Below are 13357 nucleotides of genomic sequence, written 5' to 3'. Positions count from 1 at the left end.
CACCCACACCTCCCCAGGTCTCATCTACATCCTTGGATAGCCCACCGCACGCCCTGGTCATTGCCTCCACCCAGAGCCACCATACACTACAGGACGTGGTGTACTGTAGATATTCCGTCAGTACTAGGCATGCTAGGTGCTGCCTATACCCACCCTCAGCCTGTGCATGCATATGCGCATGCCCATGCTGACCAGGTGTCTCATCCAGATTCACAGCTTTCCCAGGCTTCTCACCTGCTCCTCACACATGCCCTGGAACCACCACTGTACATGTGATCTCAAGGCTCCTTGGATGAGAATCACCCTGAGATGCACCTCAAAGCCCAGAGTGCCCCAACTAGGAGCACATACATCGGCACCTCACCATCCCAACATCCCTTCCTGGCTTCCCAAGGCAGCTGTGCCCCCTACTGTGAACTGCAGTGCTAGGAGGCTCCGGGGCTGAGTGGGGCACCTTGGGTGTGTGTGCAGCAGAGCACATTCTGAAGCTTGTGGTCACCCGTCCCTGCTCAGGTGAACTCTCTCCTTGCCGCATCAACAACGGGGGCTGCCAGGACCTGTGCCTGCTCACCCACCAGGGCCATGTTAACTGCTCCTGCCGAGGAGGCCGAATCCTCCAGGAGGACCTCACCTGCCGCGGTGAGTGAGTGAAGAGGGGCTGAGAAAGGAGCTGCTGGGGTCATGAGCCCATGGGGGATCATCTCCCAGACTCTCCAGCCCAGGCCCAGAGGCTCTTTTGCCAAGGAGGCTCTGACAATGACCCCAGTCTGCAGGGGAGAGGGATATGGGCATTCAGGCAGGGGCCCTGACTTATGAAGCTCCCCCACCTTCCTCCCCAGCGGTGAATTCCTCTTGCCGAGCCCAAGATGAGTTCGAGTGTGCCAATGGCGAGTGCATCAACTTCAGCCTCACGTGCGACGGTGTCTCCCACTGCAAGGACAAGTCTGATGAGAAGCCTTCCTACTGCAGTAAGGAGCCCACACCAGCCCCTCCACTCCCAGGCCCAGGGCCCTGGTCCTCCTCCCCCAGGCCCCTGGTCAGTGTTGTGACCCAACTCCATGGTTTGAGAAGGAATTCTGGGAGCTCATAAGGGCAGAAGCACCATTGGCCTGGATGGAGCTTATAGCTGGCAGTGAACTTATGCTCACAGTCATAGAGGTAGCCTTTCCCCAGCCTACTGTGACACTCCTCCTTCTGCAGACTCCCGCCGCTGCAAGAAGACATTCCGTCAGTGCAACAACGGGCGCTGTGTGTCCAACATGCTGTGGTGCAATGGGGCAGACGACTGTGGGGATGGTTCTGATGAGATTCCCTGTAATAGTAAGTGGGACCCGCCCCCCGAAACCCCAGCCCCAGCCCCAGACCTCACCCTTGCCCTGGCAGAGCTTTTGTTCCCAGGCCCTGGGCATCTAGTTCAAGGCACTCTGAAGACAGGCTGAACAGATGCTTTGGGCCAGGAGCTCTGTCCTAGGTCCTCCTGGCCCCCCTGGAGGGAACTCTGACCTGACAGTACTGGGTGGCGCTGTTCTAGAGACTGCCTGTGGTGTGGGCGAATTCCGCTGCCGGGATGGGACCTGCATTGGGAACTCCAGCCGCTGCAACCAGTTCGTGGACTGTGAAGACGCCTCAGATGAGATGAACTGCAGTGAGTAACGTCCCACCAGTCCCTCCTGGAGCCTCAGCCCATTGGTCTCCCCTGCCCCATGTCCTCTTGGCATTCCTCTGCCCTTCCTGCTCCTGGACTCCCTGGGATTCAGGGAGCGGGGCGGTGAGTTGTCAACGTGGACAGCATTCCAGCTTTCTGAAATACATGAAGGCGCTGGGGGGCCAGCAGCTAGGAAGGTGTTTTAGGAGGACCCTTCATCACTCTCCATCAGGTGCCACCGACTGCAGCAGCTACTTCCGCCTGGGTGTGAAGGGTGTGCTCTTCCAACCCTGTGAGCGGACCTCCCTGTGCTACGCGCCCAGCTGGGTGTGCGATGGCGCCAATGACTGTGGGGACTACAGCGACGAGCGTGACTGTCCAGGTTAGCCAGTGGCAGCTGGGTGGTAGACGGCAGCCCCTGTGGCTAGCAGTGTCTTCACACCTCCCTCGCTCTGCAGGTGTAAAGCGCCCCAGATGCCCTCTCAATTATTTTGCCTGCCCCAGTGGACGCTGCATCCCTATGAGCTGGACATGTGACAAGGAAGATGACTGTGAACATGGCGAGGACGAGACCCACTGCAGTGAGTGACCACAGTACCCTGCTCACAAAGTAGGAGCCAAAGCATCTGCCGGCTGGGGTTTCAACCTACCACCAAGGCTGTGCCCATGCCCCACCTCTTACTCCTCCTTGGAGAAGAGCACCCAGGGCCTTCTGCCATACCCCCCAACACCTGACCCTCAGGCTCAGAAATGGACCATCTCTCCGTCTCATGTTGAGCCCCACACACAGGGCTGCTGTGGGCATCTCTTCTGTCCTTCCCATGGCATCTGCCCAACTGAGCACCATCCTCCCCTCCCCTCCAGCCATCTAACTACATTCTCTTCGTATTCCAGACAAGTTCTGCTCAGAGGCCCAGTTTGAGTGCCAGAACCATCGCTGCATCTCCAAACAGTGGCTCTGTGATGGCAGCGATGACTGTGGGGATGGCTCAGACGAGGCAGCTCACTGTGGTGAGCAGTAGCTGGGATCAGGTTGGGAAGGATGTGCCCCACCCCCACACACACCCTGCAGAGGGGCCCCACACAGCTGTGGGGCATGGCCCTGCAGCTGCCTGCCCCTCAGTCCCTCAGTGGCTCCCTGCCCCCACAGAAGGCAAGACGTGCGGTCCCTCCTCTTTCTCCTGCCCTGGTACCCATGTGTGCGTCCCTGAGCGCTGGCTCTGTGATGGTGACAAGGACTGTGCCGACGGTGCGGATGAGAGCATTGCAGCTGGCTGCCGTGAGTGACAGGAATCATGAGGTGTGGGTGGGCAGCCAATGGCCATGGTTTTACTTTGCAAATGGGGGAAACTGAGGTACAAGAGAGAAAGTGCTTGAGCAAGAGTCCTGCAGTCGGTCAGTGGCAGAGCCATAGCTACAGCTCAGGGATCCAGACTCCCTGCCCAGCACTCTGCCCATTCTACTACTCAAACCACAGGAGAGTCAGGGGTGGGGGATAGCTATCAGTTGGTGGGGCAGGACTGAGGGGCCCTCTGCCTCTGTCTGCAGTATACAACAGCACCTGTGACGACCGTGAGTTCATGTGTCAGAACCGCCAGTGCATCCCCAAGCACTTTGTGTGTGACCACGACCGTGACTGTGCAGATGGCTCTGATGAGTCCCTTGAGTGTGGTAAGCCCTGGGGTTGAGGTAGAGGCTGGGCACTACTCTGGGTTGTGCTTGGACTGTACCCAGTGAACCAGCTTCATTGTCCCCCACTTTCCTCCCCAGAGTACCCAACCTGTGGCCCCAATGAGTTCCGCTGCGCCAATGGTCGCTGTCTGAGCTCCCGCCAGTGGGAGTGTGATGGCGAGAATGACTGTCACGACCAGAGTGATGAAGCCCCCAAGAATCCACACTGCACCAGCCCAGGTGGGCCCAGTGTGGGGCACCCCTCTCTCTCTCCCTTTCCCTGGATGCCTGTGATTCACTGACCCGCAACCTCTACCCACCACAGAGCACAAGTGCAATGCCTCATCACAGTTCCTGTGCAGCAGTGGGCGCTGTGTGGCTGAATCACTGCTCTGCAATGGCCAGGACGACTGTGGCGATGGCTCAGACGAACGTGGTTGCCACGTCAACGAGTGTCTCAGCCGCAAGCTCAGTGGCTGCAGCCAGGACTGTGAGGACCTCAAGATTGGCTTCAAGGTATGCCCAGCCCCCAGCTGGGGCTTCCACACCCCCAGACCTGACCAGAGCTGCTTGTTCCACATCCTCATCTATTCATTCATCATCCAATTCATCATCCATTGAGTGTTTATTGAGTACCCACTCCGCTAGCCAGTGTCCCAGGCTCTGGGGATGCAGCAGTGAACAGACAGAAGCCTCTGCTTGGGTGGTTCTCCATCTACCTGGAAGGTGCAGTGAGCAGGATTTGCTGACAGATAAGATAAGAGCTGTGAGAGAAGAGAGAGGATGTCAAGTAGGCAACAGATAACACAGTCCAGGGAGTTCAAGGGAGAAGCCAGCCTGGAGGGAGTGCTGTCAGCCTACAGATGCTATTTAAATCCATGAGCCTCATCAGATCCCCAAGGAAGTGTCGATGGCAAAGTGGAGGTCCAAGTCCTGAGCCTGTGCTGAATGACACTGAGGGGAGGGAGGTGAGAGGAACCAGCAGAGGGAACTGAGGAGGAGCGGCTGCCAAGACAGGAGGACAGCCAAGTGAAGAAAGCACTTCAGGGAATCATGCACAACTCTGTCCAGTGCTGCTCACCAGACACCCTGGGGGAGGCCCAGGCATCAGTCTTGATAGAGAGACATCCAGGGCACAACCTCTGGCAGGGTGGGTCAGTACTTGTGTGCTGTCTGCCTCCCTGTGGCAAGGGCAAGTCAAGAGGACTTCCGACTGTGGGTCTCCTTTCGGGGAGGCCCAGACCTCTGCCACATCCTGAGCCTGAGTCTCCTGTGCCCACAGTGCCGCTGTCGCCCTGGCTTCCGGCTGAAGGATGATGGCCGGACGTGTGCTGACGTGGATGAGTGCAGTACCACCTTCCCCTGTAGCCAGCGCTGTATCAACACCCATGGCAGCTACAAGTGTCTGTGTGTAGAGGGCTATGCCCCGCGTGGAGGTGACCCCCATAGCTGCAAAGCTGTGACTGGTGAGATGGGTGCTTGGAGGATGTGAGGTGGCCCAGGCAGTTGGGGAATGAGGAGGGAGAGCTGGGACAGCAGAGCTTGAGACAGGCTGGGGGACCAGGGCTGCTAGAACATGCTCTAGCCAGCAGCTGAGCCAAGATCCTCTGCCTCCAGAAGAGGAGCCATTTCTCATCTTCGCCAACCGGTACTACCTGCGCAAGCTCAACCTGGATGGCTCCAATTACACACTGCTTAAGCAGGTACCAAAACCCAGGCTCTCCTCACCCCTGTCCAGTACAACACTTCCCACTTGGCCACATGGTCATCTCCACTACTGCCTCTCTAGACAGACTTCTCCTGACTGCAGGCCTTCCCTCCCCCAATGCCAATGTGCCCCTGATGCCATAATTGACTTCTTCCACTTTCCCTACTCCCCAAATCCAGGGTCTGAACAACGCTGTGGCCTTGGACTTTGACTACAGAGAGCAGATGATTTACTGGACAGATGTGACAACCCAGGGCAGCATGATCCGAAGGATGCATCTTAATGGGAGCAACGTGCAGGTGAGGCCAGGGGCAGTTTTCCCTCAGCTGACATGCTGGGAACCCCAAAGATGTGAACTCAGTCCTCCTCCCCAGATGACTCCCTGTTTTAAAACCCATTTCCTCTTTTCCCCTCCTACCTCCCAGAATTATTTCCCTCTCATCTCTGCAATGAGAGACTTCATGATTCTGTTATCATAACTTCTCCCTTCTTCAAGCCCAGAGCATGAGGGCTAGAAGATTCCTCTTGCCCTTGCTGCCCTTTACAGGTCTCCCTATGCCTGACCTCCCTTACACCTATGCTCCAGGCACTGTGGGGCTTGGGTGTGGTCTTGCTCATCTAGACACTCTCCTGGAGCCCTTGCTGATATCCACTTAGTGTCAGGCCCAGGATGAGCATTTTACATCCATGATCCTCCCAACAAGGCCAGGAGAGGGAGCCCTACCCCATTTTATAGGAATGAGAAGCTGAGGGTCCTACTCACGTCACCCAGGGCTCTTCCTGCCTTGTCCCTGCCTGCAGGTGCTGCACAGGACAGGCCTCAGCAACCCAGATGGGCTGGCTGTGGACTGGGTAGGTGGCAACCTGTACTGGTGTGACAAAGGCCGGGATACCATCGAAGTGTCCAAGCTCAACGGGGCCTATCGGACAGTACTGGTCAGCTCTGGTCTCCGTGAGCCCAGGGCTCTGGTGGTGGATGTGCAAAATGGGTATGTGAGCAAGGAGGGTTGGGGAAGCCCCTGAAAAGTGATACCCTCAGGTATCCAGGCCCAGTCTCCCTTCAGGCTCCTGGTGGGACCATGCACTGGACCTCTTGGTGCTCACTGCCTATCAACCTGCCAGGTACCTATACTGGACAGACTGGGGTGACCACTCACTGATTGGCCGGATTGGCATGGATGGGTCTAGCCGCAGCGTCATTGTGGACACCAAGATCACATGGCCCAATGGCCTGACACTGGACTATGTCACCGAGCGTATCTACTGGGCTGATGCCCGCGAGGACTATATTGAATTTGCCAGCCTGGATGGCTCCAATCGCCATGTCGGTCAGTGTGCCACTGAGACTGCCCAACATAGCAGGCCCAGGGGGACATAAGTCTGAAGTGACAGGGGATCAGGTTTGCCCTTCCCCTTGCTGCCCTTTGCAGGGCTCCCTAGTAATTAGAAAGTCCCCCTATGCCTGACAGCCCTTTCACCAAAAGTGGGCATAAAAGCCAGAGGTAGCCTAGCACAGTGGTGCACACTTACAGTCTCAGAGGCTCGGGAGGCTGAGGCAGGAGGATCACAAGTTCAAAGCCAGCCTCAGTAACTTAGCAAGGCCCTAAATAACTTAGTGAGATCCTGTCTCAAAATAAAAAATAAAAAGGGCTGGGGATGTGGCTCAGAAGTTTAGCACCCCTGGGTTCAATCCCCAGTACCAACATAAATAAATAAATAAACAGAGGGTATGGTGTAAGGACACCACCTACCAAGTAGGGGTTCAGAGTACCCAGGGAACTCCCCAGGACTGGCCCAGGTATGAGGCCACAATTCAGCTTCTTGGTAAGGAGGAAGAGAGGCCTTTCCCAGGTGTAGCTCAGGATAGCAGCCCTAAGAGAGGTGGGGATTGGAAGCCTGGAGCTGGGAAACACTCCTGACTTCCTAAGAGGAGCCATATACTATGTAGAACAGGAATTTCTAAGGACAGTCTGCCACTCATTAGTTATGAAACCTTGAGAAGCCATAGACCCATCTGGAACTGGGTGGGGCTCATGCCCACCTCACATGGTTAGGTGGGGGCTGAGGAGATCAAGTAGGCAAAGCAGAGTGTCTACACCTGGAGCTGACTGCTGCCGTGCTTGTTTGCTGCACCCCACAGTGCTAAGCCAAGACATCCCACACATCTTCGCACTGACCTTGTTTGAGGACTATGTCTACTGGACTGACTGGGAGACAAAGTCCATCAACCGAGCTCACAAGACCACAGGCACCAACAAGACACTCCTAATCAGCACTTTGCACCGTCCCATGGACTTGCATGTCTTCCATGCCCTGCGCCAGCCAGATGGTAAGTGAGCAAGGGGCAGGAGCAGCAAAGGATGAGCTGGGCAGAGGACCCCAGGGTGGTATGGAAACCCAGAAGAGGCAGGGTGCTCAGGCTAATGGAAGTTTCTGCTCATCCCCACTCCAGCATTGACTGAGGACTCCTTGCTAGGTACTGGGAGTTCCAGAGGGCTTAAATGGAATGTGATTGGGTTCATGAGAGCTTCAGCCCAGCCCAAGTCCAACCATGAAGTCCTGTGGCAATTAGGCCCTGAGGCCAGTCAGGGAATCCAGAGAGGGGTGGGTCTGGGTGCAGAGCACCAAAATGGGGCCCAGGAAACAGGGAGGGACAGTAAGGGAGGGCAAAGATGTTGCAGGATGTGAGCTTGAGACCCAGCCTGATCTTGGGACCTTGAGAAGATCCTCTACTGCCTCAGGCTCCAGCTCATTCCTGAAAGAGGCAGGATGGAGGTCCACCTTATCTCCACCCAGGTAGCCTTTGGAAGATCAGAAACTTCACAGAGAATACTTCCCTCAATGTGCCAGAGGCCAATGACTTGGGGAGTCATAAATCAGGCTGTCAGCTTTCTCTTAACCACCTTTTCTCTGGCAGTACCCAATCACCCCTGCAAGGTCAACAATGGTGGCTGTAGCAACCTGTGCCTGCTATCCCCTGGGGGTGGGCACAAATGTGCCTGCCCCACCAACTTCTACCTGGGTGGTGATGGACGCACCTGTGTGTCCAACTGCACTGCAAGCCAGGTGAGGCTTTCCTCTGGACCCCCATTGCCTTGACCCCTCACGCCAGTACCCCCAATCCTCCTTGGACCCAAACACCTGCTCTAATATCCTCATACACCTGGTTTTCCCATGCTAACACCCCCACATTTCTTACCTACCTCTTGTCTCCCAACAGCAATACTTTTATACTTGTCACCACACACAGACACCTCCACACCCTAACCATGACCCTCCCTCATGAATCCCCCAAGCCCTGACCTCCACACACCTTCCCCCTAACAGACGCCCCCTTGCCCAGCCTTCCTGCACTCATCCCATCTCACCCTCTCATCCAGCTCTACCTCCTCCCAAACACCCTGACCCTGTCACTTCTTTGAAGCATCCTAGCCTCTCAAAAGAAAAACTTCTGAGTTCCCCAGACCCCACCAACCCCTCTTGCCCCCACCTGCCCTCCAGTTTGTGTGCAAGAACGACAAGTGCATCCCCTTCTGGTGGAAGTGTGACACTGAGGACGACTGTGGGGACCACTCAGATGAGCCTCCAGACTGTCGTGAGTGCCCAGGGTGCAGATGGCAGGAGGGGCCTCACTGGCTATCAGAGAGGTGGAGGCTGCAGTGCTCAGGGAGGGTCCTGACCATGCCCACCCCCTGCTCTTCTGACGCCAAGCCTCACCTCCCCGGCAGCCGAGTTCAAGTGCCGCCCAGGACAGTTCCAGTGCTCGACAGGAATCTGCACAAACCCTGCCTTCATCTGTGATGGTGACAACGACTGCCAGGACAATAGTGATGAGGCCAATTGCGGTAAGTAGCTGCCCAGCCACCAGCTACCCTCCTTCCCCAGGATTTGAAGGTTTTAAGAGCAAGGCATATCCAGCCAATGGCAGCTTTCTATCCAGGCTGGATTCCTGCTGCTCAAAGCCCCAGACCCATTCCTGCCCACTAAGGGAACCGGGTCCCCTCCCTGCCCCTGAGTCCTTGATCTGCCATTAGTTACCCTCTCCTTCTACTGCCTCCACAGACATCCACGTCTGCCTGCCCAGTCAGTTCAAGTGCACCAACACCAACCGCTGTATTCCTGGCATCTTCCGCTGCAATGGGCAGGACAACTGTGGAGATGGCGAAGACGAGAGGGACTGCCGTGAGTGCCTGAGGCCATAGGGGCCAGGGTGGGGAGCAAGCCACACACAGGGTGCACGTTGATTCTCCACTACTTTTTTTTTTGGTACCAGGGATTGAACCCAGGGCACTTAACCACTGAGCCACATCCCCAGCCCTTTTATATTTTATGGTCTCACTGACTTGCTTAGAGCCTCATTAAGTTGCTGAGGCTGGGTTTGAACTCTAGATCCTCCTGCCTAAGCCTCCTGAGCTGCTGGGATTACAAGTGTGCGCCACCGCACCAGGCCCCCCACTGCTTCTTCTAGAGGTGCACCAGTTACTTTATTAGAGGGGCAACATCAATCATCCATGTGACCTGGTTTGCTCATAAAATCATCTTTCTTGGAGGTATTACATATTCAGAAAAGAAAATGCATTAAAATTGGAAATAAACTGTTCCTTCCTCCCAAGATATTGCTGGCCAAACCAAGGCCAAGACTTGGAAGAGGGAGAGGACAGTGACCTTGAGGGGGAGGCACACGACAAGGGCAAGATCCTCATTCTCTCATTCACCCCACAGCTGAGGTGACCTGTGCCCCCAACCAGTTCCAGTGCTCCATCACCAAGCGCTGTATCCCCCGTGTCTGGGTCTGTGACAGGGACAACGACTGTGTGGATGGCAGTGACGAGCCCGCCAATTGCAGTGAGTGACCTGGCACTCCTGGGGAGCCCACCATCCCCCACAGCGTCTGCTGCTGCCATCACCTCCACACGTGCACCGTTGTGCCCACTCCCACCCTGCCACATGCTTCTGGAAGGGCCTCACCCTCTTCCTGCCCTCCCTTGCAGCCCAAATGACCTGTGGAGTGGACGAGTTCCGCTGCAAGGACTCGGGCCGCTGTATCCCAGCACGCTGGAAATGTGACGGAGAAGATGACTGTGGGGATGGCTCAGACGAGCCCAAGGAAGAGTGTGGTGAGCCCGGCCCCCACTCCAGAGGAAAGCAATCTGCAGGGTAGGGGTGTTATGGTGCCCACTGGCAGTCAGAGATCTGGGCTGCGTGCTGACCATGTCTCAGCATGGCCCCGTGCCAGGCTTCCTGTGCCTGCTGTGGAATATTCTCAGCCAATGCCCACCACCTCCTAACCCCTTCTTCCATGCCCCCACCACACCTCATCAACACATACCTGTGCAGAATCTTATCTGCCCACACTAAGGAATCTGTTCATGTCCTCCCCAAAGCAGCTGTCTCCCTACCCCCTACCCAACACACACAAACTCGTGTCTTGTCTCCTAACCGCTTTGTAAACTCCACGTCACACCACAGCCCGGGCTCCCCAGAGCTGAGCTTCCCTCAAACCACACCCACCTGTGATCATAATATCTACTTGCCACTCCATCCCTGACTGTCCCAATGTCCACCCCATCTCACTTTCCCTAGATGAGCGCACCTGTGAACCATACCAATTCCGCTGCAAGAACAACCGCTGCGTGCCAGGCCGCTGGCAGTGCGACTATGACAATGACTGTGGGGACAATTCAGATGAGGAGAGCTGCAGTATGTGCCACTCCCTGCTGCCCCCAGGCCACTGCTCGCCCCTCCCCAGGCCTCTGCACCTCCTCAGCTCCCCTGCCCCTACTACCACCCGTCTGGGCTAGAGCAAGGGGCCCCCTCCCAGGGCAGGGGTCAGAGTTCCCTCGCGCCTCACCCCACCCCACTCCATGTTGTGTACTTGAGTTTGTGCCATTTCACCTCATCTCATGTTTCTCTCCATTTTCACACTGTCCTCTTGGGGTTGCAGAGGTAGGTGTCTCTGATGTGCCCCTGCTCCCACCATGTCCTTCCTCTGCCCCAGAGCCCACCCATCCCCTATGTGCCTCTGCCCATCATCCTTCATTGGCCCCTCCCCAGACTCAGTGCTTGTCTTAGTGGTCTTGTCCCCTCTCTACCCTCCCCACACAGAGCCTGCCCTGAGGGCAGGACCAAGGACCTAGTGCTCTCTCCCATGTGTCTGTCCCCACTGGATAAGCACTGACCCCTGAGGGCAGTCAGTGGCTCTGTCCAGGATAGGTTGAGCATCTTGGTCATTACACCAGTCACCTGTGGCCTTTAAGGACACAGGGATGGGGTTTGTGCTCCAGAGTCTCACTTCCAAGGGCTTGGAGATGGCCGAAGGCTGAGACCCTGTGCCCACCCTGCTGGGGTCTATCTCTCCCCTGTCCCTCCCCAGCCCCTCGGCCCTGCTCTGAGAGTGAATTCTCCTGTGCCAATGGCCGCTGCATCGCTGGGCGCTGGAAGTGCGATGGGGACCATGACTGTGCGGACGGCTCAGATGAGGTGGGTGGGGAACCAGAAAGAAGGAGGCCTCAGAAGAGTCAGAGCAGGGCCCCATTGGTGCCAAACTGACCAGGCTGCTGGCTCCCATGCCCACAGAAAGATTGTACCCCCCGCTGTGACATGGACCAGTTCCAGTGCAAGAGTGGTCACTGTATCCCCCTGCGCTGGCGCTGTGACGCGGATGCTGACTGCATGGACGGCAGCGATGAGGAAGCCTGTGGCACTGGTGGTGAGCCCTCCAGCCTGTCTTCCCCTGGCCCTCCCACCATCCCCATCCCATCGTGTGGCCAAGTTCTCTCATTCTTCCCCCTATTCATTATTCATGCAGTGATTATTTATTGACCGTCATAGGTGTTGGAGATACAGCACTAAACAAGACTCAGAGCTGCTGTATGCATTTTTGTGCAGGTGGTTCTCTCCCCAATGGCACCTAATTGGGGCCAGTTAGGCTGAAAGCCAGAAGTCTGTGGGTTGTGTCCCCATAACCCCCCAGCCACCAACACAAGTTCCTAACAGTCTGCTGCCCTGAGAAGCCAAGTCCTGGTCACTTTCCTTCCCTGGGACAATGAACCAGAACCTGCCCCTAGCAGATCTTCCTGGGCTCTGCAGAAGAAGGGAATGGTGTAAAATCTGCCAGGAGAGAAAGTTGGGGGACAGGGACCTCATCTTTGAGGGCAGATATCCTGACTCTGCCCTGGTAGTTTGAAGACAGGGACTTGAACTTTTGTCTTCTACCCACTGTTGTGCCTCTGTGCCTGTCACAGAAAAACACTAGGCTTGCCTGCCCTGCCACATCCACCAGAAAGAGTGCCCTCCAACCCCTCTGGACACTTCTTCAAAATGGCCTCTTCTTCTCTTTATATCATAGGAGGCACTTTTGCCCCTCTGCCCATCAGGTAGAAAATTAGGAGATATGGGTCTAGTCCAGTTGTGCCACTGCTTTTCTGGTGACCCCTCTGGGCCTAGCCCCACCTGTTGAAGGAGGGATCTGGGCAAGATCCTGCCCGGGCAGCCTGCAGCCCCTGGCTCATTCCTCCCTTTTGCTCCCTCTGGCTCCCAGTGCGGACCTGCCCTCTGGACGAGTTCCAGTGTAACAACACCTTGTGCAAGCCACTGGCCTGGAAGTGCGATGGCGAGGATGACTGCGGGGACAACTCAGATGAGAACCCTGAGGAGTGTGGTGAGATTTGGGGCATGGCAGGGCAGGGATGGGCTTCAGGGGGAGGGTGGGGTTCCCAGGCTCCCTGGTTCCCTGGTGGCCTGTGGTGGCCATCTACCCCTGACCCCAAGACTGATTCTGGCTGTCTCCTGGCTGCTGCAGCCCGGTTCGTGTGCCCTCCCAACCGGCCCTTCCGCTGCAAGAACGACCGTGTCTGCCTATGGATCGGGCGCCAGTGTGATGGCACTGACAACTGTGGGGATGGGACTGATGAGGAGGACTGTGGTGAGCAGGGGGCCAGTGAGGGGGTCCTGGGGGAGCTGCAGCAGGGGAGGATCACTGCTGGGAGCCTGAGAGAAGCTCCTGGGGAGAAGAGGCTTCTGATGCCCTACATCTGCAGGAGGAGGCTGGGAATCTAATGATTAACCGGTTCCCCCTGCAAGTTTAACAGACAGCTGGGCTTGGACCCTCTGGTATCTGCAGGGTCCCTGTGGGAGGAGGGGACAGTATGGAAAATACCCAGGGCCTGAAGCCCCTGTCCTCCCCAGAGCCTCCCACGGCACAGACCCCCCACTGCAAAGACAAGAAGGAGTTTTTGTGCCGGAACCAGCGCTGCCTCTCCTCCTCACTGCGATGCAATATGTTCGATGACTGTGGAGATGGTTCTGACGAGGAGGACTGCAGCATCGGTAAG

The 13357-nt window shown here is 56.6% G+C and overlaps 1 protein-coding gene across 2 annotated transcripts in view; it reads left to right on the top strand.

Annotated features, from left to right (window-relative positions):
* The window catches only part of Lrp1 (LDL receptor related protein 1), an 80465-nt gene that overhangs the window by 60111 nt on the left and 6997 nt on the right, over positions 1 to 13357 (top strand). For both annotated transcript variants that reach the window (XM_046466584.2, XM_046466585.2), the window contains exons 45-73: positions 514 to 639; positions 840 to 968; positions 1201 to 1320; positions 1532 to 1645; positions 1878 to 2027; positions 2104 to 2226; positions 2540 to 2656; positions 2796 to 2924; positions 3194 to 3316; positions 3416 to 3556; positions 3642 to 3832; positions 4599 to 4782; positions 4934 to 5019; positions 5204 to 5323; positions 5826 to 6013; positions 6147 to 6352; positions 7165 to 7353; positions 7942 to 8090; positions 8526 to 8619; positions 8753 to 8869; positions 9087 to 9206; positions 9747 to 9869; positions 10016 to 10141; positions 10608 to 10724; positions 11398 to 11504; positions 11601 to 11733; positions 12565 to 12684; positions 12826 to 12948; positions 13212 to 13352. In XM_046466584.2, the coding sequence (XP_046322540.1) occupies positions 514 to 639; positions 840 to 968; positions 1201 to 1320; positions 1532 to 1645; positions 1878 to 2027; positions 2104 to 2226; positions 2540 to 2656; positions 2796 to 2924; positions 3194 to 3316; positions 3416 to 3556; positions 3642 to 3832; positions 4599 to 4782; positions 4934 to 5019; positions 5204 to 5323; positions 5826 to 6013; positions 6147 to 6352; positions 7165 to 7353; positions 7942 to 8090; positions 8526 to 8619; positions 8753 to 8869; positions 9087 to 9206; positions 9747 to 9869; positions 10016 to 10141; positions 10608 to 10724; positions 11398 to 11504; positions 11601 to 11733; positions 12565 to 12684; positions 12826 to 12948; positions 13212 to 13352 (3906 nt within the window). The remainder of the gene's footprint in view (positions 1 to 513; positions 640 to 839; positions 969 to 1200; positions 1321 to 1531; positions 1646 to 1877; positions 2028 to 2103; positions 2227 to 2539; positions 2657 to 2795; positions 2925 to 3193; positions 3317 to 3415; positions 3557 to 3641; positions 3833 to 4598; positions 4783 to 4933; positions 5020 to 5203; positions 5324 to 5825; positions 6014 to 6146; positions 6353 to 7164; positions 7354 to 7941; positions 8091 to 8525; positions 8620 to 8752; positions 8870 to 9086; positions 9207 to 9746; positions 9870 to 10015; positions 10142 to 10607; positions 10725 to 11397; positions 11505 to 11600; positions 11734 to 12564; positions 12685 to 12825; positions 12949 to 13211; positions 13353 to 13357) is intronic.

Source organism: Marmota monax, unplaced genomic scaffold, assembly GCF_021218885.2.
Source record: "Marmota monax isolate L192 unplaced genomic scaffold, Marmota_monax_Labrador192_F-V1.1 WCK01_AAM20220418_F8-fsc00151, whole genome shotgun sequence".
NCBI lineage: Eukaryota > Metazoa > Chordata > Mammalia > Rodentia > Sciuridae > Marmota > Marmota monax.
Note: the sequence above shows the minus strand (reverse complement) of the source record. Positions and strands in the feature narration are given on the sequence as shown.